This window comes from Sceloporus undulatus, chromosome 4 (genome assembly GCF_019175285.1).
Source record: "Sceloporus undulatus isolate JIND9_A2432 ecotype Alabama chromosome 4, SceUnd_v1.1, whole genome shotgun sequence".
NCBI classification, from domain to species: Eukaryota; Metazoa; Chordata; class Lepidosauria; order Squamata; family Phrynosomatidae; genus Sceloporus; species Sceloporus undulatus.
The window spans coordinates 245,775,989-245,803,887 of NC_056525.1; the positions used below are offsets into that span (position 1 = coordinate 245,775,989).

Here is a 27,899-nt window from a genome sequence, read left to right on the forward strand (position 1 = left end):
ACAGTAGCCCTGAAAAAGAGGTTAATGTAGTCACCTCTGTACTTTAGGTGGAAGTCTGCAACTAACAGATGGAAAGCGAGAGTTCCCCAGCTGTCCAGTGAGTTAACAGCAAAAGTGAGGCGTAAACCATAATTTTGTTTAAAAAAACAACTGCTGAGCTACTCTGCCACAATGTCACTTTAGCCTGCTTTGTTGTAACATGATCCCCATCAACTAGTTTGTGGTGTAAACTACAGGACAGATTGCTCCTTCCCTGGTACTTGCAATCAAAATTTCAATAGGCAAATATACAGGAAGATGTGTTGGCTCATGACTAATAAAGATAAATATATGCAACTGCAACTGCATGTGAATTAGGTTTAGCTTACTCTCCACTGCTGCTTCCTGGTTTGGGGTAAAGCTCGGAGCCCATGCTGGCTGGGGGACTTGGGGAGATATAATCCAAAATGTAATTTTTTCCAATCTCTGGTTCTGAGACATTCTGAAAATAAGATGCTTTCACTGCCCTTCCTCCTTAAAGGGAAGACTTTTCAGCCTTCTCCCCCCCCCCCCCCCCCATTCCTTTTAATGCACTGTCACTCATACATTTGTGTTGTCAGATGATACAATTGCCAAGACAGGAACAGAAGATAAGGCACAAGGAAGGCCAAACTTAATCTTCTACTCACTCACTTGGAGAGGACAGGTGAATAGGCTCCTGGGAGGAGAAGGAATCATTGTACCATACTCATCTAGCAGTACTGTGTTGTTATGGGCATTACAGTTTAAGAATAATGCTGGTTAAGAGAGGGGGTGGCCAAGATGGCAAGGATACTGGAAAACAAGCCCTAGGAAACAGAGGCTGAATGGCCATCTGTCAGGGGTTATTTCGTTGTGTCTTCCTTCATGTCAGGAATAATTTATGGCTCTTGAAGTCTGAAGTCTCTTCCAACTCTATGATTCTATGAAGAACAGATTAAGGAAGAGGGCATGTTCAGTTCAGAAATATCTATGATATGAAAAAAATAGATATATGTCCCATTATAAATGTACTGGATGCCTGTTAAGAAGCATATGGATACAGCACATGCTGTTAGGGTTTAGTAATTGTAAAGAAAATTAAACTTTGGATGCCTGTGTCTTCACAGATGCTTGTTTAGAGATGTACACTTCCTCAACAGAAGATCAAGCTTTCTTAATGGATAAGCTAGATGGCCTGAAATGGTAATGTTCTTTTGCGTGGTGGCATCACTAGGGGAATCCAGGGAGTTCAGGCTGCACCTGGTGACATCCTAAGGACAGGGTGGCACCATTGCTCCTCAAACATCTGCCTTTGGGCAGAAACAGGCTGTGGCATTCACTTGTCTCTTTAAAATGATGGAGAGAGGGTGGAACTAGGGTGAGGGCCAGTGGGAGGAGAAAGGAAAAGCACCAATTTTTAAAAAATCATTTAATAAAAAATCTTTAAAAACATCAAATTTTTACCAAATTTTCACTTTAACCACATAAAACTATGTATATTTAAATATATTTATTCTGTGCATATTATATTGTAATTTAAAGATATGGTTTTAATTTTGCTACTTGTTTATGTCACAACTATTACCATTGCATTCAGTCAAAAATGGACTGGTGCACAAAACATTACTAAGGATTCTGCATGGTGTGATATGGAAGGAGGTCAATGAGAGAGTGACACCATGAGTTACCACAATGGGTGACACCAACCCTAACAATACCAATGCTTCTGTGTGTTAACTATTGAAAACCTGGTTATAGAAATGAAGAAAGATAAAGGTAGAGTCCTTATGAGAGTGTAACATCTTACTTGTCATATACTTATAATGTAATTAATGCATGATGCAATGCAATACAACAGATGAGAAAAGCAATGCGCTCTGACATTGACATGTCTGCTTTTCTCCCTAAAGGAAATGTAAATGTTTATATATCTATGAATGTGTTTAATAAATAGCCTAAAAGATTATGAAAAGAGCCTGCTCATTATCCCATATAAATATCAGGAAATTCCAATACTTAAGAATGCTTTAATGGAGCATTGATGCTAAGTCTGACTGTTTGATTTTAGCCAACATTATGAATTGCAGACCCAGGTGGTCAGAAGGAGATAACAGCACCCCAGACAGAATCCAGATTAGCTAACAAAGGACAAGGACCTTCAATTCCTCAATCAAAAGAAACAGGGGTGGGAATCATGCCCATAAATAGACAGTGAAGGTTATAGACAGCATATCTCCTTTTTCACTGGAACCAAGGAAGACATAGACTTCCTGACAGAATGAGTTGCTCACACAGCAGAAAACAATGGCTGGCCAGTCCAACACCTGACCTGATAGACAACCAAAGCATCCATCTGAAATGCACAGCTTTGTGAAAATTATCCCAGAAGGCGCACAGCATATGAGGGCTCCTTAAACCTCCTGGAAACTATATCAGCATGTATGAACCACTCGTTCGGGTGCCTCATTCTTTTCAGATTCTGGTCTTCCGCATGTGGGATGTAAGTGCATTTCCTTCAATACATCTGGACCCTTCATTCACCAGTATGGCCTTTTTATTTTTCCTAATGTTATGAGAGGAAGAGAGTCCTCATCATTCTCTTGCTAGATACCAGTTGTAGCAGATGCCTATTGATGCCTGTCCTTGACACCAGACATGCTACTGCATATGGCTTTGATTCAGGAACTCCTACAAACATGTGGAAGGAGCATACTGGGTTAGATTGCTGTGATCCACCCTTGGTCTCATATTGGGATAAAAGGCAAGATATACAATTTATACGCCCCACCTCCCACAACTTTTGTATCATGGTAGGCTGTGGACATAAGCATCTCAGTAAGAATATTCAGATGTCTCAATCATTTTGTATCTACAATGTTCCGATCACCACTCCCATAAAACAGTGCTTATTTTGTGTTACAGATTCTTTCAAGCAAGTCTAGAAGACTGCACGCTTCCTTCTTGTTTCAGTGCAACCAGATCTGTTGTTTTAAAAGACAACAATCCTGTTTAAATTAAATCCTGTTTCTCAACAGTGTTGCATCTACCGATGACATGATCTTTTCAATCGACTGCCTAGTTGGATGTGCAAGAAGAAAAGAAAAGAAAAACCCATCCAGACATAAAGGATGGGTTTTAATGCCATCTTTCAAAGAACAACAGTAGCTAATTGCTTCCTTTTCTAGTGGGAAAAGTCTGTTTAATATGCAGATCTCAAAATGATGAATTTAATGCAAGCTGCCAAGACTGTAGCCATTTAAATCATAAGGGGGGGGGGGGAGAGAGGTTCAGCTCTCATTTTAAGAATACTCTTCAAATCATTTCCAAAAACTGCCAAAAAATTATTGGTACCATGCCAGATTTTAGTTGCCTCGGTTATTTTAAATAATATGTTTTTCCTGAGTGGAAAGATGCATTTTTTTTAATGTTAAAAAAGTATTATTAGCTTACTTGGTGTTGACTGGCCTTTGCCAGTTGCTCGTTGGCAGAGTCTACGTTCGAAGATGCGGTCTCGATATTGGCTTCAATGCTATCTGTAAATTAAGACAATAGAAGGTAATTACATAGCGCAGCATGACAAGCAAATCCCACAATTTAATTAATTTAATTTAATTTATATATTGTCCAACTTGCAATCAAAGTGGCTTACAGGATATAGAACCAACAAGCAATTATGAAGACAAATAAAAAGAACAGCATGCTTATAAAATAAAATGGCAGGAATCCTGTTGGTAACCTATGTGTGTATAACTTGGGGTTATGCACATTTATTTTGTGGATATTGTACAAGGATACTGTATTGATGACCTCCTTGCACAATGTCCACTCTCCCTCTGACCAAGGCCTGGGAAGTCTCTCATAGCTGGTTTATGGAGTGGGGAAGAGAGTGGGGATGTACCTACACTGTAGAAATAATGCTGTTTGACACCACTTTAATATTTGTAGCACCATCCTATGGAATCCTGGGATTTGTAGTTTTACAAGGTCTTTAGTCTTCTCTGCCAAAGAGTGTTGGTGCTCAAAAAACTACCAATCTCAAGATTCTGTAGGACAGAGCCAGGGCAGTTAAAGTGATGTTAGACTGCATTATTTCAGCAGTGTAGGCGCACCCTGGGCCATTCCAGCCACAGTTCAATAACTAAGAGAAGAGAGCTGAAATCACTTTCTGGGATCTTCACTGAGTCACAACCTCAGTTCTCTTTTCTCAAATGTAAAACTAAAACTGGTTGCTGCCTCCTTCCCTGGCAGCATCTCAATGGCTTGAAATGGTCTTTCTATTATGGTTGTTTCAGCAGATCTACAAACAAGGAAGCCAGTTTCAGGGGTTTCTGAAACTGCATTTCAGCACTTTGCATTAACCTGGAATAGATTTCTCAAAACAATGCATGTTTTTTCTTTCTTCTGTACAAAACACTCGCTTGCTGTACTCTGCTGGCATAAATACCAAATATTCTTACACTCGTAGTGGTTAACAATGAGTAACAACATGTTAGGTTTCCTGCAAAGCAGAGTTAATGCCAACAGAGTTCCTAAAATCATGTTTCAGCTCTCTGAATGCTAAGAGGATCCTAGTGCTGTTATTCTGAGAATCGATTTGAGTGTAGTCACTGTTAGGTTTCAGTATGTGCTGCTTTGGAAATTATGGTCGTATTTTTAATTGTATTTCTTTTACGATTACCAGATTTTTCCAGGCAAGATTACAGAGAACAATATACTTAGTGAGATTTGCAGTATGAATCAACTTTTCTAGCTGTGATTTCCATTATATCTTTGGCATGAAACAAAAGCATTATGTTTCAATGTGACATTGAAGTGGCATTTTTTAGAGCAGTGTGATTCTGGAGACGAGGGTTCAAATTCTTGTTTGAGCATAAAAGCCCACTGAGTGACCTCAGGCAAGTCACACTCTCCCAGCCTCAGAGCATGACAATGGCAAACCTGCCAAGAAAATCCGATGGTCATTTACTTTTGGATCGCCATGAATCAAAAATGACTTGGAAGCACACAACAAAAACTACAACAACAGATGTTTGCAAGGCACAGTGGTTTGAGCATTGAACTAGAAGGCTGGAAAACCAGAGTTCAAAGCCTACTCAGCCACAGAAACACACTGGGAGACCTTAGGCAAGTCACACTCTCTCAGCCTGAGAGAAAGAATCATAGAGTTGGAAGAGACCACCAGGGCCATCCAGTCCAACCTCTTGCCATGCCGGAAATCCAAATCAAAGCATCCCCGACAGATGGCAATCCAGCCTCTGTTTAAAAACCTCTAAGGCAATGGCAAACCCACTCAAAATCAAGCTTGCTAAGAAAACCCTCCAATAAATTCTCCATAAGTCAGAGTCAGTTTGAAGGCACATAACGAAACAAACAAACAGCAGCAATGCAACCGGGGCAGGGAGCAGAGTGTGTTATTCTGTCAATATTGTTTTAAAACATCATGTGTTTATTTTTATTTTATTTTTCTTAGGTTGCTTAGGTATGTTTTGTACTACAGGCTTGTAGCATTCAGATTTTTTTAAAAAAATGAAGGTAAAATAACTATTTTAGGGGAATAAAAACAACTTTTCAAAAACAGGAACATAAATAGCCTTTTAAAAAAATGAAATTCCAGTAATAACAAGCACTGGCAGATGTTTTAGGAGTGCAGTGGTAACTAGCTTATATGGTGGCTCTAAGTACAGAATGGTTGTGATTCATTTCAGGTTTCCATGTCATCTCCTGCATGAAAAAAAAGGTAGATGAAGTGGTTATCCCCCCACCTTTCTTTATGGCTATCCTTTATTTTATTGTTATTATTTACTGACAGTGCTGTTTGACCTCTTAATCCCACCAGCTTCTGAAAGCCAGATATTTCTACTTCTCTGTTTTATCCATGTGAACACCTTAACGTGGCAATTACAGAATTCTTTAAATTCTTTAAACACTTCCAATAAAGGAGAGTCCAACAGCTTCCAAGACGTTGACTCCACAGTTGAACACCCCTTAGCATAAGAAGCTGATCCCAATGTTTAGTCAGAATCTCCTTTCTCACAACTGGAACCCATTAATTCAGGTCTTACTCTGTAGAGCAGCAGAAAACAAGCTTGCTCCTTCTTCCACATAACAGTCCTTCTGATTCTGATTTTTTCGGATAGCTCTCCCCTCTCAGGGTACAGTCTGACTGCAGTTTGGAACCACGTTCAGTGTTGTAGCTCCTTCCTATGGAATCCTGAAATTTGTAATTTTACAAGGTCTTTAGCCTTCTCTGTCAAAGAATCCCTGGATTCTATAGGATGGAACCATGACAGTTACAGTGGTGTCAAGCTGCATTATTTCTACAGTGTAGATGCCCCCTAGATATTCTCTTCCCCAGATTAAACTCTTATAACTGTTCTTGACAGTCTTTGGTTTCTTTTTACCATCTTGGTCACCCTTCTTTAGCCCCAACTAAGTTGGTACTGCATTCACATCATTATAAGTTCGATCCTAGAGGAGGGCTCCAAAGTCTGCTTAGCCTTTCATTCTTTCGTAGGTTGGTAAAATGAGTACCCAGCTTGTTGGGAGTAATTGGCTTACACATTGTAAATCGGTTAGGGAGTCCTAGTTCACTGATAAGCAAATGTACTTGCTATTGCTAAAACTATGCCAGTATCACTAGCAGGAATGCCCTGTCATGTTTACTTTGGGTGGAAGTTAAGGTAAGTTTCCATAAGATAAACACCAAAGAGAATGGATGAATGGGACATAAGCATGAAAGGGGCAGTTCATCTGGAGTCTGAATATCCTTACTTTGTTGGTTCTTGCACCATTAATAAATTTTTGCTTTAAAACAGCCTCCTTATTTTTCTTATTCAGGGAATTAGTTACTAAAAGTAACACTCAACAGCCAACTCACAGTCTGCACTTTATAAGATATGAATCTCTAGCAACACTGCAGAAATGCAACAAAACCTTGTCAATGAATTGTGAAAATGAGCATCCAGATGGTGGCAAGAGTGCTCCAATGTGCATCAGGCATTTCTGATGGCCACCGGACACTCCTGTTGTGTTCCAGCACCTCCTAGCTGATATTTGGATGCACATCTGGGACTGCCCAAAAGTTTATAGGTGCCAGTTGAACATTGGACCATGGCACATCAGTCGCTCCACAACTGTGCAATGGGTGATCATTCACTGTAGAGTCATGGCAGCCCCTTGGTGAATATTATTTTCCAAATGTACTCAATTCAGTTTTGCACATAAGTATGGCTATTTGTGAGAGACAGTATGGTGTAATGGTTTGAGCGTTAGACTGTGATCTGAAGAGCAGGGTTTGATTCTCCACACATCCATGGAAACACACTGGATTATTTTGGTCAAGTCACATTCTCACCCCTTGAAAAACCCATGATAAGTCAGAAATGACTTGAAGGCACACAACAACAATGGCTATTTGCAAAGATGCAAGTCCCAAGCAGAATCTGGCCAACTTTCATAGCTCCAATAAGAAAGACCTCTAGCTGAAACTCTGGAATACATATGTCAATCTGTGTAGCTAGTACTGACCTAGATGGAGCATGGTCTGACCCAACTTTCTGTGCTGCAAAATCCTTGAAGCATCGCAATCTATTTGCCTCCCTTTAGCACTGATTTTGTGAAATTCTGCTAAAGAATTGCTGTAGCAGACATTGTTCATGAAATGTTCCTGGGATTAGTGTAATCTTTCCAACTGTAAGCAGCATTCTATAATGCCGCTCTGACTTCATTTCATACCCTCTTTTTTGCCATCATTTTTAGCTGAAGTATCAAATGAAGCAAAGCCTGGTCCCTCTCAAACATTAACCCCAGAGATAACTTGCATCAGCGGACTTATTTTGATCAAAGAAGGACTTGTCAGAAGGAAACATGCTGCCAAACATTGCCAGTTGAAAAATGCGTTGTGCATAAAGGCAGACTTCACTGGGCAAAGGGGGTTGGGAAGATGAAGAATGATGCTGTTTTAGAAACATTTTTAAAAATCCTCTTTTGAACAGCTTCCACCACCCGCACAAGTCAGTATTGGGGGCTCTTGCACTGCATGGGTAATTCCTCAGAAAATAAATCTAGCCACAAGGGACACAGTGACAAGGGTCACAGAAATAACTGATGTATGTTGTCATGCAGCTCCAGGCATTCACATCTGATATGCCTCCCTGCAGCCTGAGTAAATTTGAGAATCTCAATTCTCAGCAAAAGGGGGATGCCGAGCAATAACACAATCAAGTTGCTTCTGACGCAGTCTTCCTTCACATCCATCAAAGACTTCAACTTCACCTCCAAACAATGCTGAGAGCCAAAGGTGGCATATATTTTGACACAGAGAGAGCATTCATTGAGGGAGTGGGATTCATGGAAGAGATGCCATCCCTGAAGATCATGGCCAGAATCCTTTTGGGCAGTTACAGATGCCTAACCCAGAGTTATACACTTGCGACTGTCCCATATTCACAATCCTTAGGTAGCCCCTACTTTAAATGGGGGATTGGGTGTCAGGCCTGTTCCAGAACATGGACCTGGACTCTGACTCAGAGACTGAAGTGGTGGGCCTGTAGGGACCTGCAGTTGAAGCAGAATAGCAAAAGATTCCAGAGTTACTGGAGTTACTCAGAGACAGAATGCAGATCCAGCCCATTCAGATATAGATGACCACTTACCCCTACCTACCTTTGCCAAGTGAAAGAAACAAAAGGAGGACTTCAGGCCTTCTCAGAGGATTTGTAGGAAGCAGCAATTATAATTCAGCAGCAGCTGTATTGAGCTGCTGAGCTATAAATTCCCAGGAGTTGACAGAAATTATCTGATTTACCTGGTTCCCTATTGTGTTCCTGAACTCTTTGTTTGACTTGGACTGTGTTTGATGACTCTGGATGCCATTAACCTGAACTGGACATTGCTGAACTTTGTTTGGGACTTAAGGCTTCTATTTGCTAAAGTAAAGTAAGTGCTGAACTGTAAGCTACTCTGTGACTGGGTGTGCTCATTAGTTTCTAGCTATCAGCTGTGTAGCAATCAGTCTTTGGCTTGTTCCCCAAACTGTGTTTGGGGCACTGTAGGAATATAAAAGTCCATACATAGCCCCTACTTTAAATGGGGGATTGGGAAAATTTCAAAATTCTCCCAGTTTCCATTTACTGGGTCTCAAGTATTGTGATTAATGGGAGTCTGGGACACGATTCACTGTGTAGCATCTCAAGTATGGTCTTTATGCATCTGTAACTCTCCAACAGGATTCTGGCCTATTTGACTTTTCCTTTCTTTTTAGGTGATATACTCCTGCAGAATTAAAGTCTGACTGGCATGCCCTAGTGGTCCTGTACACGCCCTAGTGTACAGTGTACAGTGGTGATCCCTGGGGGCAATGAGCCCTGCTCTGTGCGTGGCTCTTACACCCAGGGAGTCCCTTAAACTTTCCCCTAGAGTCTCCTAGGTCTCCATTCCCACTCCCTGCTGAGCTGAATGACACCCCTTGAGATCCTGTATTCTTCGCTGCCACCACCCAGTGAATCTCAATGAACTACGTTTCCCTAAGCACACACTGGGACTTGCTAGGGAGAGATCTAGTTTCCGTTTCCTTGTTAACTTAAAGCAACCAGTAGCCAAGCTAAGACGCATGTACAGGACCCTCTGGAATCTGCCTGAGAGGAAGGAACAGAACCATTGCAACACAATACCACTGATTCCTAACTCTCTCAGGTGTTCCAAGAGGATGTCATGATCTATTGTGTCAAATGCTCCTGAGAGGTCTAAAAGCACCAACCGGGTTACACTTCCTCTGTCAATGCCTAGACAAAGGTCATTAGCCAAGGCAACCATGGCAGTCTCCACCCCATATCCCATCCAGAAGCCGGTTTGAAATGGATCTAGATAACCAGCTTCATCCAAGACCACTTGGAGTTGAATAGCAACAGCCCTCTTGATTACCTTACTCAAAAATGACAGATGGGAGACAAGCCTCTACTTTTTCATATCCAGGGGGTCCAAGGAAGATTTTTTCAGACGACCGCTTCAAACAAACTGGAACATGATCTTCCCTAATGGATGCATTGATGACACATCTTGGAAATGTCATCAAGGCATCACCCACCTGGACAGCGAGCCATGATGGGCAAGGATCGAGAGGGCATATTGTCTTCTTCACCTTTCCAATGATCTGTCAGAGGAGGATGTTTCCACTCCCCCTGCCAGTGAGTGAGGCTGTGACAAGGATGTGTGATAGGGCTTCTGCTTCTTATTGCCCCAACTTGTTCATTGACAGGAGGAGGTTGGAAATGTCATCCCAGTTGGGATGCACCCCAATTGGAAGCTGAGCAGACATCCCCTATCTGCTAGCTCTTAAAGTAGGCTAGGGTGACATTTCACAGAATCATAAAACTGGAAGAGACCCCAAGGGCCATCCAGTTCAATCCCATTCTGCCATGCAAGAAGATGCTATCAAAGCATTCCATGTGATTATTGATCCTCCAGCCCCTGCTTAAAAAACTCCAGCGAAGGAGACTCACCACCCTCAGTGGTAGCATAGTCCACTGTTGAATAGCTCTTACTGTCAGGAAGTGCTTCCTAATGTTGAGGTAGAATCTCTTTTCCTCTAGTTTTCATCTGTCCTCATCTCTGGAGCTGCAGAAAACAAGCTTACTCCAAGTTCAATATGGTATCCCTTCAAATACTTAACCATGTCTATCATGTCACCTCTTAACCATCTCTTCTTTTTTGGGGGGAGCAACAATATCTACACTTAATAAAAACAGAGTAGTTACAGATTCACAACTCCAGGTTACAAATCTTTAACTGCAATATTGAATGCCAGTCAATGTTGCTTTTTGTGCAGATAATGACATTTTGTGCACACGAAACACTTCATTTTTGGGACAGAATAAATCTCCAACTGTGAAGACTCTCACACATCTGGGGGCTTACCTACATGACTTAAACACTCTTCATTTGAATCAAATAGGCTGCAATCAGGCTGGATGCAATCTGTAGAAATCTGGGCTTTTTGCAATGGGGAGGACTCCATAAACTCTGCTAAAAAGGATTAGAAGTTTTTACCAGAGTATCCATCCATTATATCTGAGGATGCACTTTAATGAATGTGTGAGTGGGTGTCCATCCACATTGTATGAATTCACATGGCTGTGCATTTTTGGTGGGGGGGGGTGTCAAACAGATGTGAATTTCCACAGGAAGGTGAGGATAATTAAGCAGTGAAGTGAATGTGTGAAAATCTGCAAAATATTCATGTAATACATTTGCGTATATACTAGCTCTAGGATTCTCTGCATCAGAATTTCCCAACTCTCAATACTCTCCACTTTTTTATTTTTACTGTTTATCAAATATCTTCAAATAATCTCTGTGTCCTTCAACCTGAATAGGGCTACTGTAGTTCTCCGAAACATACCAGTAATATAACCTTGCAATATGCATAATGATGAGCTTTGCTTAAGGTGAGTCTTTGAGTGTAATTACTTAGTCAAGAACTACAACCTCAACAAAATTATTTTCCATCTGTATATCTGAGCACCAGAAACCTCCTTTATGCTTGAAGCTTCTGGAGCACTGAACTCCCTTCGACAAAGTACCTTTATATCCCAAAGCACATTGAATTATTGGAAGACAAATATTTGCTTAAATGCCTCCATTGGGTTGGAAAATTGTCTCAATTAATGTGAAGACACTCCTTGGTTTGTTTTCCTCTCCTGAGCACAGAAACACAAGGAGAATGGTAAGGCATGTGGGACTTCTTTCCCTTAGCTGTCATTTCACATTAACCTCCCTTTGAATTTGCATGAGAAATTCACGGAGGCTGAACCTCATGACTTGAAGAAAAAGACATCTGGCAAAAAAGGATATTCTATGCACAAGTTCCAGGAGGAGCAGGGCACACCTGGCAATCTTTTGAAGATGGCATAAATTATGGTGGCCAAGAACTCATAGCCCATGGACCATCAGGTGACATCTATTGCCACCCCTTCTCCTATTTAGGATGCTTTGATTGGGATTTCCTGCATGGCAGGGGGTTGGACTGGATGGCCCTTGTGGTCTCTTCCAACTCTATGATTCTATGATTTATCTCTCAGATTTCATTATTCTTGTTTATTATTATTATTATTATTATTAACCTTTATTTATGAAGCGCTGTAAATTTACACAGCGCTGTACATACCATCTTTTTAGTTAGATGGTCCCCTGCCCTCGGGCTTACAATCTAAAAAGACATGACACAGAAGGAGAAGGGAGTGGTGCAGGGCAAGGGTAAGAGGTCCAGCAGTTCCTCTCTGCCTCCAAGGCCTGGACCAAGGCAGATGGACTGGATTTCTTCTTTCTTCATGCTTCCCTTCATTCTAATGCATTTCAACAAACCACATGCTATGGGAAGAAAGCACACATACCCCACTGATACACAGTTTGAACTCCAGCAACAGCTGGTTCTAGTAGTTTGACCAACCAGCCAAAGAGTTCAATTTTATTTCAACCCTAACAGATTTGGTCGCAATACTGAGATCTGGACACTTGCTACAAGTTGGGAGCATGTTGCTTCCCTTAAAGACCCCAGAAGGCCATACTGCTCTTTCCATCTCTAGTCTATCTTCTGATGTTGTTTGACCTAAAGATTAACTCAAAATATTCCCTAAAACATGGCCTAAAACTGCTAAGGTGGGGCAACATTGTCCCCTATGTCCTTAACTCAAAATATTCCCTAAAAGGCCCGAGGGGGGATTTGCCATCCCATTAACCTCAGGAGTGTTCTGAAATGTGAGAAATACTAGTATAGTTCACAACAGAGAAATGAGTATTCCCAAGCAGCAAGTTGAGCAATAAGCAGTTCCATATCACTATCTCACACACAGGGTTTATCACAGAAAATGAAGCAGGCACAAGTGTACTTTAACTGCCATTGCTCCATCCTACAGAATTCTGGGATTTGTTGTTTTGTGAGGCACCAGAACTCTTTGGCAGAAAGGCTAAAGAGCTTGTAAAACTACAAATCCCAGTTCTGCATAGGATGGAGCTACAGCAATGAAAGTGGTGTCAAACTGCAGTATTTCTACATCGTCGATACACCCCAGGTTTACTACAAATACTAAGGATTTTATAACAACTCAGGTTATGACAGGTTCGGTAACATGTGCTCCTCAAACATAGAGGTGCACAAGAGAACTGCACATTACAAAAAAGGAGACAAACTTAGACTAACTGCAGACTAACTGATGAAGAGAGAGGGTTAATCATGGAGTTATAGAAAAGAAAAACAAATGCTAGCAGTAGTACTCACCTATCGTCTCGCCCTGCTCATACACCATGGAGGCCAGGTCTTTAATGATCTGGTTAACATCCAACATATCACTCTGAAAAATAAATAAAATAAAAGGATGAGACATAGGAGGACGTGTTGGAAAAACTAAGGTGAGTAAGGCTCACTCTTTAGCTCTTTAACCAGAGAGAACAGAGAACTCTTGGCAATTTTGAAGGTCTTTTCAACTCTTTCATTTTTTGCAAGGTCTCACATCATGTCTTTGCAGGTAGCCCCAAAGTCCATCTGAGGCTACATCTACACCGCAGAATAATCATAATCATAATAATAATTTAGATTTCCCTGCCTCTCCCTGAGGATTAAGGCGGGGTTACAGCCCTATAAAAACATACAAATACAATCAATAAAATCCAATACAGTAGATCATCTCAGCAATAATAATATCAAATAAAACTAATTTATCACACACAGTACAATAGTTTTATAACAGTAGAACTGCACAGAATCCTCATTAAAGATTAAAGGATGGATCCTAAACAGGGTCGGATAGATGGGCCCGCCGGAAGAGCTCCGTCTCGACTGCCTTTTTAAAAGCGTCCACTTAATGCAGTTTGGCACTGCTTTAACTGCCATGGTGGAATTCTGGGATTTATAGTTTTGCAAGCTATTTAGCCTTCTCTTCAGAGCACTCTGGTGACACAACAAACTACAGATCTCAGGATTCCACGGAGCAATGGCAGTTAAAGCAGTATCAAATTGCATGAATTCTGCAGTGTTGTGGCAGCTTGAAACACTAGTTTGGGAGATGTTTGTCAGAAGTTGTGAAATGTGCAGGATACTTCTGAGAATATAAGAAGTTTTATTTAAAACCCTGATGACCACAAAAGCTCAAGAAGACAAGTAGAGGCTGGTGATGTCTCTCAGGTACTGAATCAACTCCAAACTTTAAGCATTCTCCAAACTTTAAAGGTTAATATCAAAGATTCAGAAGTTGTTTGGGGTTTGATCTTGAAAGTACAAAAGTATCATAAAGAATTGCATGCTTTATATGATCAGCAGAGCGGAAGTTTGGAGGACCAGTGTGGTGTAGTGGTTTGAGTGTTGGACTAGGACACTGGGATACCAGGTTTTGAATCCTTACTTGTCCATGGAACTCTACTGGATGATCTAGGGCAAGGCACACACCCTCAGTATCAGAGGAAGGCAATGGCAAACATCTTCTGAACAAATCTTCCCAAGAAAACCCTGTGAGAGGTACACCTTGGGGTTGTCATAAGTCAGAAATGGCTTGAAGGCACACAGCAACAGCAGCAACAACAATAGAGCAGAAGCTTATCAAACATAGAACTATACATACATATATCATCAGTTAATCTAATTGTGACTAACTTGACCCACAGTCAATAGCAGCTGGTGACTTCCATTTCAAGGGGTGGCAAACCAGCTCTTGCTTTTAATCTAGACCTAAAAGGATCTAACAGATTCTGGTTACAGGGAGCATATACTGTAATTCCATTGTTGCAACAATCACACTTGCTGTTGGTCTATTTCCAGGCACAATTCAACCTGCTGATGATGCCCTATAAAGTCCTACATGAATCAGGTCCAAGCTATTTGAAGGGCCAAACCTTACCATGAAAGCCTGGCTGAGCTTTAAGATCTCAAGGGGAGGCTCTTCACCCAACCCCATTGGTGATGGCCCTTGTGGTCTCTTCCAACTCTATGATTCTATGTTTGGTGGTAATGCTTCTCCAGCATTTTGGAATCTCCTCCATAGGGGAGTTTGGATTGTTCCCTTGTTGTCTTTTCAATGGCAGGTGAAGACCTTTATTCCAGCAAGTATAAAAAAACAACAACTGAAAACCACCCCCAAATAGCAATTGGAAGTGACATAACTTCAGTTCCTCCCATCAATCAGCTCTTACCATCAGAAAGTTCTTCCTAATGTTTAGGTGGGAACCATGCATTTTCTTGTGTCAAAACCTGCCTTCTGTGCAGAAAACTGTGTTGTTGTTTTTGTTTGTACCACACCCTTTCCCATAGGGTTTTCTCCACAGAATAATTCCTGCACAACACTTTGTGATGTCAAATACTAGGAAATAATTGTGGGGAAAAATATCTTTCTGCTACTATTTTCCCCAACAAGCGTTCCAATTTTTTGACTTGGGAATGAATAATTGGGGATATTCGTTTCATCTTCCTTATTGCTGTCTTCCATCATTTGCCATCTGATACATTGCCTCACTCTGTCTAATGGGTAGGACTGGCCCTGATTTCCTTTCCTTCCAAACAATAAGAACCTCTCCATACCATTTGTTTCTATCACAATTTCTAGAAGGTTCTGGCTGAGGAAGAACATCCCATTTTTTGCTTGATTACTCTATATTCCTTTTTACCTTAACAGATATTTCAGTTCCATCGCCTCACTTGCAATTTCTTCAATGCTTTGACCTCACAGAAATCTTCATGTTCCCCTCAAAGATTGTATTTCAGTGATCACTGTGATGTCATATATTTCTATGCCATGTATAGTCCAAAACTGTGGAGTGAAATTGCCGAAGATAATTTGAGCATCAAAAAGAAGGAACCATAATGGAGCAATTTCAGCCTGGGATATTCCAATGAAATAGTATTACTGCCATACTATAACATCAAGCAAGGGGGAAAAATACTGAGAGGATTCTGTAGCTAGGACTGCACAGTCTTTATGAATTGGACCCCTCCGTTAAGGCACATAAATTATTATTATCACAAATTACTATATGACATTGCATAAACAAATAAGGATTTGATTTCCTTAGAATATTTATCTGATGTACAAGGCAAAGGCTAGTTTGCCACCCTACTGCAACTTGTGTTAAACAGATGACTTATTATTATTATTATTATTATTATTATTATTATTATTATTATTATTATTATTATTTTCTTACTGGCCTCTCTCCAAGGCTCGAGGTGGGGTAAAACATAGATTAAAACATAAAACCATTTTAATACATTAAGTTAAAACACATAAACACAGGACAAATTAAAATCACCCAACACAAAATTTTATACATATATATACTGTATATATATACACATACACACACACACACACACACACACACAGACACACACCAATTTAAAATTCAGAGTTTAAAATCAACTGGGTAGGTCTGCCAGAAGAAATAACTTTAATACTATTTTAATCTCCTGGCAGGTCATTCCACAGTGTAGGGATGGCCAATGAAAATGTTCTCTAGGTGACACTTGACAGTCTAATCTTGGCTAGTTGAAGTACAGAAGGAAATTCTTCACAGTGAGAACAATGGAGTCATTTACCTAAAGAGGTGGTGGAATCTCTTTCTCTGAAGATCTTTAGAAAGAGGCCAGACAACGACCTGCTGGGGATGCTCTAGCTGGATTTCATGCATTGAGCGGTTGGTTGGACTTAACGGTCCATTGGGCTCCTTCCAAATCTATAATGTTATGATTCTAAGCTGCTTCATAGATGCAGTGCCAAGTTCTGAAGGGAGGTCTGAAGCACGTTGAACCAAATAGCCTCTAGAACTTCAACCTCAAATTGTAAAGTCAGAAGTGAAGTGGGCATGCCTAGTTTCACCTCTGCTGGTTGACATCTGTAACATCTAAATCAGCAGGCAGGACAGCATGACAACTGAGACTCTTGGAGGTCTCTCATTCACAGGATCACTAGGAATCAAGCTCAATTTGATTGTAAATAAAAACACTATTGCAGGTCTGCAAGAGTCCTTGATCTTGGGAAAAAGTGGGGGGAAAACCCTTGAGTTTTACATGTAGAGTTTGCTTCCAATATGTCTGTAGGGTGGGAGAGGGGAACCTGTGACCCATGGTCCAATTCTGCCTCACTCAGTCTCTGAAGTCCCACATTCCCACCATGACTGCTACTGGTTTCTCCACTACATCTGATCAGAGGTTGGTTTCATTGCACCGTATCTCTGAGATTCTGCTTTCTTAGACCTCAGCTGTGGTTTGAAAAGATAGCAGGCCGTGTAGATAAAAAGAGTGGAACTCCTCCTTTCACAACTCAAGGTGCATTGAGAGTAATGTCCTAATAGTCGTCCATTCAGGATTCCCTGTGGGGTTCACTAGACTGCACAGCATCCTGGTGAATGAACTGTAGTACCATCAGACTAATTTTTCATGTTCCCAAATGTGCTTCTCATGGAGACTCCTCACAGTACCTTGCCAAAGCTCCTTTCCCAGCTTGGCTATCAAAAGCTCTCTTGAGAATGGTTGCCTTGCATATTAAACTGCATGGTGCCCAATTTATTTGTTCCCCTGGGCCTTCCGGGATTAGAACCTGTGGCGTTTGAGCATCCCCAGCCTGCTGCTTGGATTGCTAAACTGTCTCCTGTGATGAATTCATAAGAGGTGCCAAATAGATCTATGTGCTTTTGGGGGAAGAGTTCATTATGCAGCTCTGAATGCCACAGTACTTAATTATGTAATGCAGTGAGAATCTCATTAATTTGTAATAAAGCCGGAGAGAACCATTGTGAATTACCGAACACACATACATACACACTGAGTTGAGAAACACATCCAAGAAACAAAACACAAAGAAAAAGAAAGAAAATTGAACAAAAGCAATGTGTCACAAATATAGTCTGCTCTCTTTGTTGTCAAATGACTTTGCCTTTAATTATTTATGCTAATATTCATAGTTGCTATTTAGCTTGGAGAACATTTTGTCACTGCTGTTGGGATAGGAAAAGAAGCCATGGTGGCTGGTGTCTTGTCCTTCTGCTCTGGATTTTAATCTGAACTTCTAAAAAAACTAACCGAGGCACTGAACCTATTTTTGGAATAAGCATCAACAACATTTAAAGTCTGGATTAAAGTCAGAGCCATTAGCTGCCACTGGAGAGAAGTTTTAAAGAACTAGGAAGAGAGAGAGAGAGAAAGAGAGGTGGGATCTACACTGCCAAAATGGGGTGTGGCGGCGGTGATTCTAGGGTTAGGGAGCATGCACCATTTGCACGCTCCCTAACCCTAGGACGTACTCTGTACGTCAAAATGGCAGCGCCCTGTTTACATGGGCGCCACCATTTTGATGTGATGGACGTGCTGCATCCAAACGGCATGGCACAGGCATCATGTCATGGCACCGCTGCAGGGCGCTTGTGGTGCCCTTTCAGTGGCGCCGAAAGGAGCTCCATTTCGGAGCTCCTTCCACCGCGCATATCGCTGGTGCGGCTTTTAAATGGCCACGCCAGCGATACAGAGAGAAAAGGGCTGAGCGGCCCCTTTCTCACTTTCCCCGCTGCTGTCAGGGTGTCCTTGGGGCATGAAGCCCCAAGGACACCCCTTTCCAGGCCACAGGGAAGCGCCGTTTTGCTGCTTCCCTGAGGCCTGGAAAAGCAGCAGATCGGGGCCTCTGGGGCTGCCGCTGTGGCAGCTCAGGCCCTGATCTGTCGGGGAAAGGGGCAGGTGCCGGATGCCCCAAAGGGGCGGTCTGTACCCCACCAGAGTTGGTAAATTCAATTGGCCCTCTTTATCCATGGATTCAAGCATTCATGGTTTGAAAATATTCCAAAAAAGATGCAAATTCCAAACAGTTAACCACCATTTTGCTATTTTATATAAAGGACACCATTTCACTACATCACTGTATTTAATGGGACTGAAGCATCCATGGATTTTGTTATCCACACGGTGTCCTGAAACCAAAGCATAGCAGATACGAAGAGCCCTGTGTACTACAGACATGGCCTAGTTCAAGTTAAGGGATTCATTCACAGTACAGATTTATAGCACTATGATTCCACTTTAACTGCCATGTTTCTGTCCTATGGAATGCTGGGATTTGCAGCATAGAGAGAGGTGGCTGGAATTGTCAGCCAGAAAGCTCCAGAACTTCACCAGACTACAAATCCATAGAAATAGCAATAGCAAGTACATTTCTATACTGCTTATCAATGCACTTAAGCACTCCCTAAGCAGTTTACAAATTGTAAGCTAATTGCCCCCAACAATCTGGGTACTCATTTTAGCAACTTCAGAAGGATGCAATCCTGAGTTGAGCTTGAGCCCCTGGGCTGGTACTGAACTCACAACGTTATGTTTTTGAGTGAGTGGCATTTAACCACTGTGCTACCAGGGCTCCAAAGGAATCCTCTCCTTCCGTTGGCTACTTTTTCCCCCATGCTTTGCTCAGACTTCTCCCTATGCTGTGTGGTCCATCCTAAACACTATTTTCCTGACTGTTCACTGAGGCATTGTGGGACATGAGGACATTATGTTCTGCTGTTGCATTAAAGAGATCTCCCACAATGCTTTGCTCCAAAGGTGGTCCCTTCCGAACAGAACCCTGTGGCAGCCATTTCACTGCTGCTGCCTTGCTGTAGCGTAGGGATGGAAAGCCAGGGTATGAGGTACACAATCATTCTCCCCCACACTCACACAAACAGGACCCTATGGGCCATATCTGTTCACTTCCCCCAAACTGGAAGTGATTGCATGTTCAATTCCATTTGGAGAAGAGGAGCAAAGCCTAGTGTAGCTCCCTGCACAGAAACAAGGTGAGGTTACTAGGTGAGGTTACAAAGCTTATGTTACAAGGGCAGCCCCTGATGATATGCATCAACCACAGTCTTATGAGTCTCTCTGGGACAGCAGCAACTGAGGTGGTGTCTGCATTAGCCAGAATACTCAAGGACTAGCCCGGAATATTTTGGCCTAGCCTTCCCACATTAGCCAAGGCCCTCTGTTGTAATGGCGGGTGCCATCCACATGCACATCTTATTATGCCATCTGGCACATCCACCATGGTGGCAAATCTTTCACTGTGAGGTCAACACGAGGTGCCCAATGTAGATCATATGGCTGGGCACCTCATTCTGACCTCAGAGCTAGCAACTCACTGCGGTGACAGTGGCACTGAGGCAGAGTGGGATGTTCATATGAACATGCCCAATGTCTTTAATCTGTTGGGTGGGGGGGAGAGAACATACCAGCCAGTGTGGCATAGACATTTGAGGGTTGGACTGCAACTCTGGAGATCATGGTTGGACTCCCAGCTCAGCTATGAAACCCACTGCTCTCATTCTGAGGGGAAGCCTCTTCTGAACAAATCTTTCCAAGAAAACCCTGTGGTAGGTTTGGCTTTGGGTCACCATATGTGAGAAGCAACTTGAAGGTACACAACACACACATGCATGCATAAATAGGGATACCCCAATTGCTGAACTAACCAGATGTCATTCAAACTGTTTACATCAGACTCGGGGACTGGGCCTTGTGTTGTCTGCCCTCCCAGAGATGATGGGGGTATCATACGGGGCCCATCCACACTAGACAGTGCTACCTCAACTGTTCCCAATGCTCAACCAGTCTGCCTAGATAAGGCAAAGACTCATTAGCCACTGGAAGCAACTGCTATCTCTCACTTGGTGGGAAAGACATCCAAGCCATCTCAGAAACTCTATCCTCCTTTCCAGACTCCTGGAAATGGATGCTGACTACTCTTTTACACATCCCTCTGGTTTTCCTGGCTACTGAGTGATCCCTCAGCAAGACATCTGGATTGTTTTTACCCATGTAGTTTTTTCCTTCTCAAAGTTCTATTCAGATAAAGACACCATATATAAGTAATGAAGAAAATATATGCATAGGTAGTTTTCAAAACCATACTCTTTCCCCGAGATTCCTCTCCTGGTCCTGAGGAGTTGAAAAGAGGGGCTAGGTCCTGAGATCTGAGAACTCTACTGGCAATGTCAGAGAAAGATAGGACTAACCTAGACTGACTTATGCTCCTCTTTCTCTCAATTCATGGAGGAGGTCATACTAATCCTACAGTACACAAGCTAAATCTCCTTGTCTCCAAATGTTCTTTCCCCTCAAGTTGCAGAAAGAATGGATAAACTCCAGAAATGGAAAATGATCTGCACATAAAGCAACAACAAAAGAAGGTGTTTCTCCGGAGAACAGACAATAGTGTCAGCTTGGCTCACAAAGAGCAATTGTACTACTTTTCTTCTTTCCTTCCGCTGGGCACAGGAGGCTTCCCACTTCATCGGTCCAGATGGCTAAACCCTTCAGGGCTTCATATTTGAAAAGCAAGGAACAAGAAAGGAAGAGAGAGAAAGGATGAGAAACAATAAGAGGATGTTTCACATAATAGAAGTAGCCTTCCAAAAATTACTGTCTCCCTACTTCCATCCTTAATTAAACACAAATAAATACCTTCTGTGGCGGGTTACAGACGGGCAGGGGAAGACGTCTTGAAGGTGTCTTCCCCTGAATACGGAGCCTCCAGACCGCCCGCCCCGGGGGAGTGGCTAAGGTGGATGGGGCTTCCACACTGGGGGTAGTGAAGACGCTTCACCTGGGGCCGTTTCTTACCCACAGTTTCCATACCGCCACCTCGCAGGACGCTGCAAAGAGAGAGGCAGCTTCCGCACGGGCGGCCAAAAACGCGGCTTTTTTTTCTTTTGCCAGCTGGCAGATGCGCAGCTGTGGCGCTCAGCACCGGAGGCAGAAAGCATATGTGCACATTTAAAGCGCCCAGGCCCCTTTAAACTTCTCCTCCGCCCTACCCAAGAACAATGGTGGTCTCCTGCCAGCTGGTGATCAGCTGGTGTTGGCATCCTTGTCCGCTTGCACGTTGCTAGTGTCACCAGCATCATGGATGCCTCCTCTCCTTTGGTCCCCAAGCTCTTGCTGAATCTGCAATGCACAGCCACAGCTGTTGCCGCTGCCACCGCTGTCCCCCTGCCATCCCCCATCACTTCCCTTGTACATATGTAAATATTTATAGTTTTAGTGTTTTTTTATTGTTAAGTGAAAATGGCGCAGGAATATGTGTAGGGGTTCACTTTAAATTCCAAACTTTCCACAATTCTAGCAGCGCATGCGTACATGTTGCTCTAGGGTTAGGGTTACAATCATTAAAATAGAGTGCAGCTGTGCTGCAGCTTCCACATTTGCATGGCATCTGACGCTCTAATTAGAGCCTCGGTGCAAACTGCGCATGTTCCAGGACCCCGACTCATTATGCGACACAGCAGACACGGAGCTTTTAAATGGGCAACTTAAATTAGCGGCGTAACAATTCTGGTGTACCAGTGCAGCAGCTTATAGACGGAGATGCGCAGTTGCGCAGTATATAGAAAAGAAGCGGGGAAAAGCGGCACCTTTTTAATGCTGCTTCTTCCCGCTTGGGGCGTGCGGGCGGCGTGTTCATGACGGCATTCAGGTAAGGGCCGTCTGAAGGCTACACCTTCATGACGTCATGAACACACCCCTTTTTGCCCGTCTGTAACCCGCCAGTGTTTTTAATTTTTTAATTTTCCAGTTTTGTTATAATTTTTGTAGTCAGCATCACTCATGTGAAAAGGTCACATTGAACTCTGAAGACAGCAAAGATTAAGATCTACTTATACCTCTTTAATGGAGCACCAGGTGGATGGTGGATAGTGGATAAATAGCATCCCCAGAGGCACCTGCAAGGTACTGCTAAATACAGGGTTTTCCCTCCATCCTTTGCAAAGAAAAAAAAGAGAAGGGAGTGTGTATTGGAAAATGAGGGGAGTTATAGGGGGAATATGTCAGAGATTGTCACTATGTCACACAGAGAGAAATCCTGTTGGGTATGGGTTATTCTTAAAACAAATGATGTTTTCCACCCCTGTAATGCACAGAATTGCAGAAGGTGCACACCAAAGGCAGATTTTAATACTCTTGTTTCAGATATATCTATATCCAAAACCACATCCTGAAGGTAGAGTTCCCAGATCTCAGGGTCTGCCTCTGATTCCCAGTCCCTGAACCCTCTTCTCCAGTCCTCAGAGCAAGGGGATGCAACCTCAGGATGAAAATGCTGCCTTCAAAATTACATATAAAAAGAAATGTAAGGAATATTCAAAAATGTTTTTTTTTAAATGATTTAAATGCATTTTTCTAGCCTCAAGAAACCCTGATGAGATGAATCCTGGACTAACAAGAATCTTTACAGTGTGGAAGTTGCCAGGATGCAAAGGCAGGTTTTGGAGATCATGTTTGGTGATTCCAGCTTCCAGCTTCATAACTGCTGAAAAAGACACCAGCCCCCATTTTTAGAAATATGAAATGATGCTAGGGATGTCAACTGAATCGAGTCCTGAATGGCAGACAGAAACATTTTCTATAAACTTTCTTCAGTGTTGTGTCAATGGATATAGATTGAACTTCTTTAGATGCTCAGGTCTTATATTAGCTAAAAATCCAGATGCATTTTTGTTTGTTGAATCTCTTCAGGGATTCTTCTGCATGACACACAAAAACAAAATGGCAGAAATTTCTGGAATACCAAAATCATTTACTGACAAACGAAAGCATGTGAATAGAACCTGGAGTTTTTAACTTAATCTGTTTTGGGGTTGTAGAATGTGAAAAAGTTTCCACAGACCAAAATGTGTTGGACTTTTAAACTGATACAATTCCATCCTTTCAACATCCTGAGAGGCATGTTCTTTTTCTTTGGTGGTTTTATTGAATGCTTTCCCGTTTTTCTTCTTTCTGAGCTGTACAGAAACACTCACAGGTTAAGGCTTAAACTTTTCTCCAGAAGGACTTTTCCTCTTCTATAGTCAAAATCATCTTTCCGCCCTACAATTCCTTTCTCATCCACCCACAGAGGGGAAAAAAAAAAATACTGGGACCACAGATATTTTCTTCTATCCAAAGAAAAGCAGATGGAAACTAGAGATCATTCTTCGCAATGAAAGCACCTGTTTCTTCCTTCCAAGCCTGCCCCAATTAAATTCACACAAGGATAGAGACACACATGCTAGGACTGCATTCGAGATGCTTTAAAGAAAAAGACTTTGGAAAACACATCCTACATATTTTCTATACTACTCCTATTTTCTGAGCAATCCAGGGAAATGACAGTATTTGAGTTAACCATTTGAATGCAAACAAGGGTATAGGGAATATCCACAAGTTTTAACTATCCTGATATCTTGGCTTTCTTGCTGTTTCCTACTGACCTGTAGTGCTTGGATGCTGAGAAATGTAACTGGCTGGTAAGCTTCTGCACATGACTAGAACTGTTACTGTCTCATCTCTAACAGACTTTGCTTAGTACTTTGTCCCTAGATGAACTCCAAGGCAAGATACTTTTACTGTGAAAGAATCATAGGCTAAACTGTAAGTGTCCTCAATTCCATGGCAAGCCATGAAGCTCTGCATGAAATCTGTGGCCAGATGGAAAGTAACACCTCCATGGCAAGTACCTCTACCTCATTTCTCCCACACATAGCAAGAACTCAAAATGATGTTTGTATTGAGGAATGGTGACATCTATGTCAGTGACATGTTGAAATCACTCCAAGTTTTATTCTGAATGTTAAAGGGACAGCATATCTGTGAACTATATCTGCAAAATAGGTTCAGCACCTCATACAGCACATTTAAATTTAAGATTATACACCACCCCAGCAGTATGAAAGTCACTAGCAGTTACAGAAAGGATGCTAGAGTTAAACAGTCTTTGGTATGGCCACTAGAGATCTTTTTGACATTCTTATGATTTGGTCCAGCTTGGTGTTATGGCTTGAGTGTTTGCCTGGGATACTCTCAGACTAGGATTTGAATCCCTGCTTGGCCCTGAAAACCCACTGAGTGACCTTGGTCAAATCACACACTCTCAGCCTGAGAGGGAGGCAAAGGCAAAACAACAAATCTGAACAAATCTTGACGACAAAACCCCATAGTAAGATCAGCTTAGGGTTTCCATAATTGGAAACAATTTGAAAGCACACAACAACAATGATTTGGAGCTGCACAAACAGTCAATTAATGAATCAATCTTTTAAAATAAATACAGTCATCCCTCCATTTGTGCGGACTTTGGATCTGCATCCCTCACTTACTCACGAGAGGCAAATGGAGGGACTCAAAAAGAGGTGCATGCCTATGGCGTGCACCCGGTGCCCGCGGGGCTGCACTGCCATTCAAGACAATAGGGCTTGAATACTGGCAGATTTCCATTTCTGCAAGGGGGAGTCCAGAACGGATCCCCCACAAAAACAGAGGAGTGACTGTAATATCCAGTTCTGCAGATAAGTGTGCTAAATATGCAAATATATATATATATATATAAAACATGTCTACAACAGGGGTAGGCAACTCTCCAGAAGTGGTTGAAGTACAACTTCCAGCAGTTGTAAATGGCAAATACCCAATGATGAAGAATGTTGGAAGCTGCAGAATAACAACCTTTGGGAACTACACTTTGCTTACTCTTGCCCTACGGAAATGAAGGAAAAGATCTCTCATATTTTTCATCCTTTATGACCATCCCATCCGTTTTCTGATGGATCTACCAATGCTGCAACATCTCTCGGTTCTGTACAAATAAATAAATAAATAAATAAATAAATAAATAAATAAATATGATTCATTTGGGAGTTGCAATCCAACACTAGGGCACCAAGTTGGAGAAGGAGGTTTTAGACACACACTAAGACTGGGGGGGAAAGTTTTGTTTGTCTGCTTGTTTGCCAGCACTGGAACTCAGCCCAAATTATCCATGCAAAGCCAGTCTTGACTAATTAATTTTATTCCAGAATTTATCTTGCAAAAGCAGAGTTACTTGCCTCTTAAACGCTTTCAGAGAACAAAGCATCCCACAACCAAAGTGAAGAAGGGCACAAGGAAGAAACTGATGAGCTAACGCTTTTTGAGTATCACAGGCAGACCCTTTTAACTCGAGAATCTTCTAACATATGTCTCAGCCTTTGCAAAGTCTAAACTACTATTTGTTTGTTGTTGTGTGCCTTCAAGTTGTTTCTGACCGATGGCAACCCTAAGGCAACCCTATCATGGGTTTTCTTGGCAAGATATGCTCAGAGAAGGTTTGTCATTGCCTTCCTCTAAGACTGAGAGAGTGTGACTTTCCCAAAGTCAGCTAATGGGTTTCATGGCCAAGCGGGGAATTGAACCTGGTCTTCAGAGTTGTAGTTCAACACTCAAACTACTATGCCACAGTGACTCACCTCTAAGCTACTATAGGTAGTAGGAAAAGCCAAAGCAATCTTCCAAACTGAAAAAATCTATGGAAGAGGATTACTTATTGCAGGCTTGTGTGATCTTGTTTGATAGAAGGGTAGGGAGGGACCACCCAATCCCCACACTGCATTGAAGAAAGTGAGAGACCATGAAAGATCTATAGCCTGATCCAAACCAAAAAATAGTACAAAAGAAAGGAAGAGGGAGTTACTGGAGCATTTTCACCATATCCCCCCCCCAGGTTATTTTAGGTACTGTACAGACTGGCGCAAAGCGCCGGCATGCACACGTACTAGGGTTGCCTCGGGGCATCCTTTCCAGACGCCCCACAACCTTAGTATGTTGCCACGGCATTGTAATGGCAGCGCCCTTTCTACATGGGGCGGTCTGTATCCCACCTTAGTTCTTGGAAAGGCCTTTTTTTTTTTTTTTTTTCAAAACAAGAAATGAATTTCATCTCTCCCAGGAATAAAATAGTAGAGCTGGAAGAGACCCCAAGTTCCAGCTAGCCCAACCCCATTCTGCCATACAGGAATACACCATCAAAGCACTCCTGAAAAATGACCATTTGACCTCTGTTTAAAAACCTCCAAAGATGGAGAATCTATCACTCTCTGAGGCGACATTTTTCCACTGTTGAATAGTGCTTACCATCAAGAAATTCTTCCCAATGTTTACATGAAATCTCTTTTCCTGTAACATGAATCCATTGCTCCATCTCCTAGTCTCTGGAACAGCAGTAAACAAACTTACTCCAACCTCAATATGACATCCTTTCAACTATTTAAACACGGCTATTATGGCACTTCTCAACCTCCTCTTCTCAAGGCTAAACATACCCCGCTCCCTTTTGCTGTACTTCATAGGGCTTGGTGGTTTCTAGATCTTGCACCATTTTGGTTGCCCTCCTTCTTCAGTCGTGGTGCTCAGAACTGGACACAGTATGCCAGGTGAGGTCTGACCAAAGCAGAATCAAGTGATACTATTACTTCCTTCTGTCTAGGCAATATACTCTAAATGGCCCAAGAGGTTGTATTTGGGGACAAAAACTATGGCCCATTACAAACGGGCAGGAAAGTACGTGCAGTACAAGGGTTAGAAAGGGGCGGTGCTTCCGCACCCCTTAACCCTAATGCACGCTCTGTGTGCGCACAAAATGGCGGCAGCCGTTCCACATGGCCGCTGCCATGAGGACGTCATGACCGCGCCGCCTCTATATGGGGCGGTGCGGACATGACGTCCTTGCTCCGCGCCAGGGCGCTTAGTGCGCCCTTAGGGCAGAGCAGGAAGGAGCTTCGTTTCGGAGCTCCTTCCTGGTTTGGTCTGCTGGGTGCAGTCTTCACACAGCTGCGCCCAGCGGACCAAAGGAGGCCCTTTTCTCCTCCTCCCCGCCGCCGCGGGGTGTCCTTGGGGCTTGAAGCCCCAAGGACACCCCTTTCCAGGCTGCGGGGAAGCGGCCTTTTGCTGCTTCCCTGCAGCCTGGAAAGCGGCAGATCGGGGCCTCAGCGGCTGCCGATCTAGCAGCTGAGGCCCCGATACCCCGGGGAAAGGGGCGGGTGCAGCCTGCCCCAAACAGGCAGTCTGTAACCCACCTTAGTCTATGGTTTAAAGATGCAATATATGGTCTTCT

General features: G+C 42.5%; 1 protein-coding gene across 10 annotated transcripts in view; it reads right to left on the bottom strand.

Moving 5' to 3' along the window:
• TSNARE1 (t-SNARE domain containing 1) overlaps positions 1-27,899 on the bottom strand; it is a 485,050-nt gene that overhangs the window by 162,417 nt on the left and 294,734 nt on the right. For all 10 annotated transcript variants that reach the window (XM_042464556.1, XM_042464559.1, XM_042464550.1 and 7 more), the window contains 2 exons: positions 13,274-13,346; positions 3,451-3,533 (listed from right to left, as the gene is read on the bottom strand). In XM_042464556.1, coding sequence (XP_042320490.1) covers positions 3,451-3,533; positions 13,274-13,346 — 156 coding nt within the window. The remainder of the gene's footprint in view (positions 1-3,450; positions 3,534-13,273; positions 13,347-27,899) is intronic.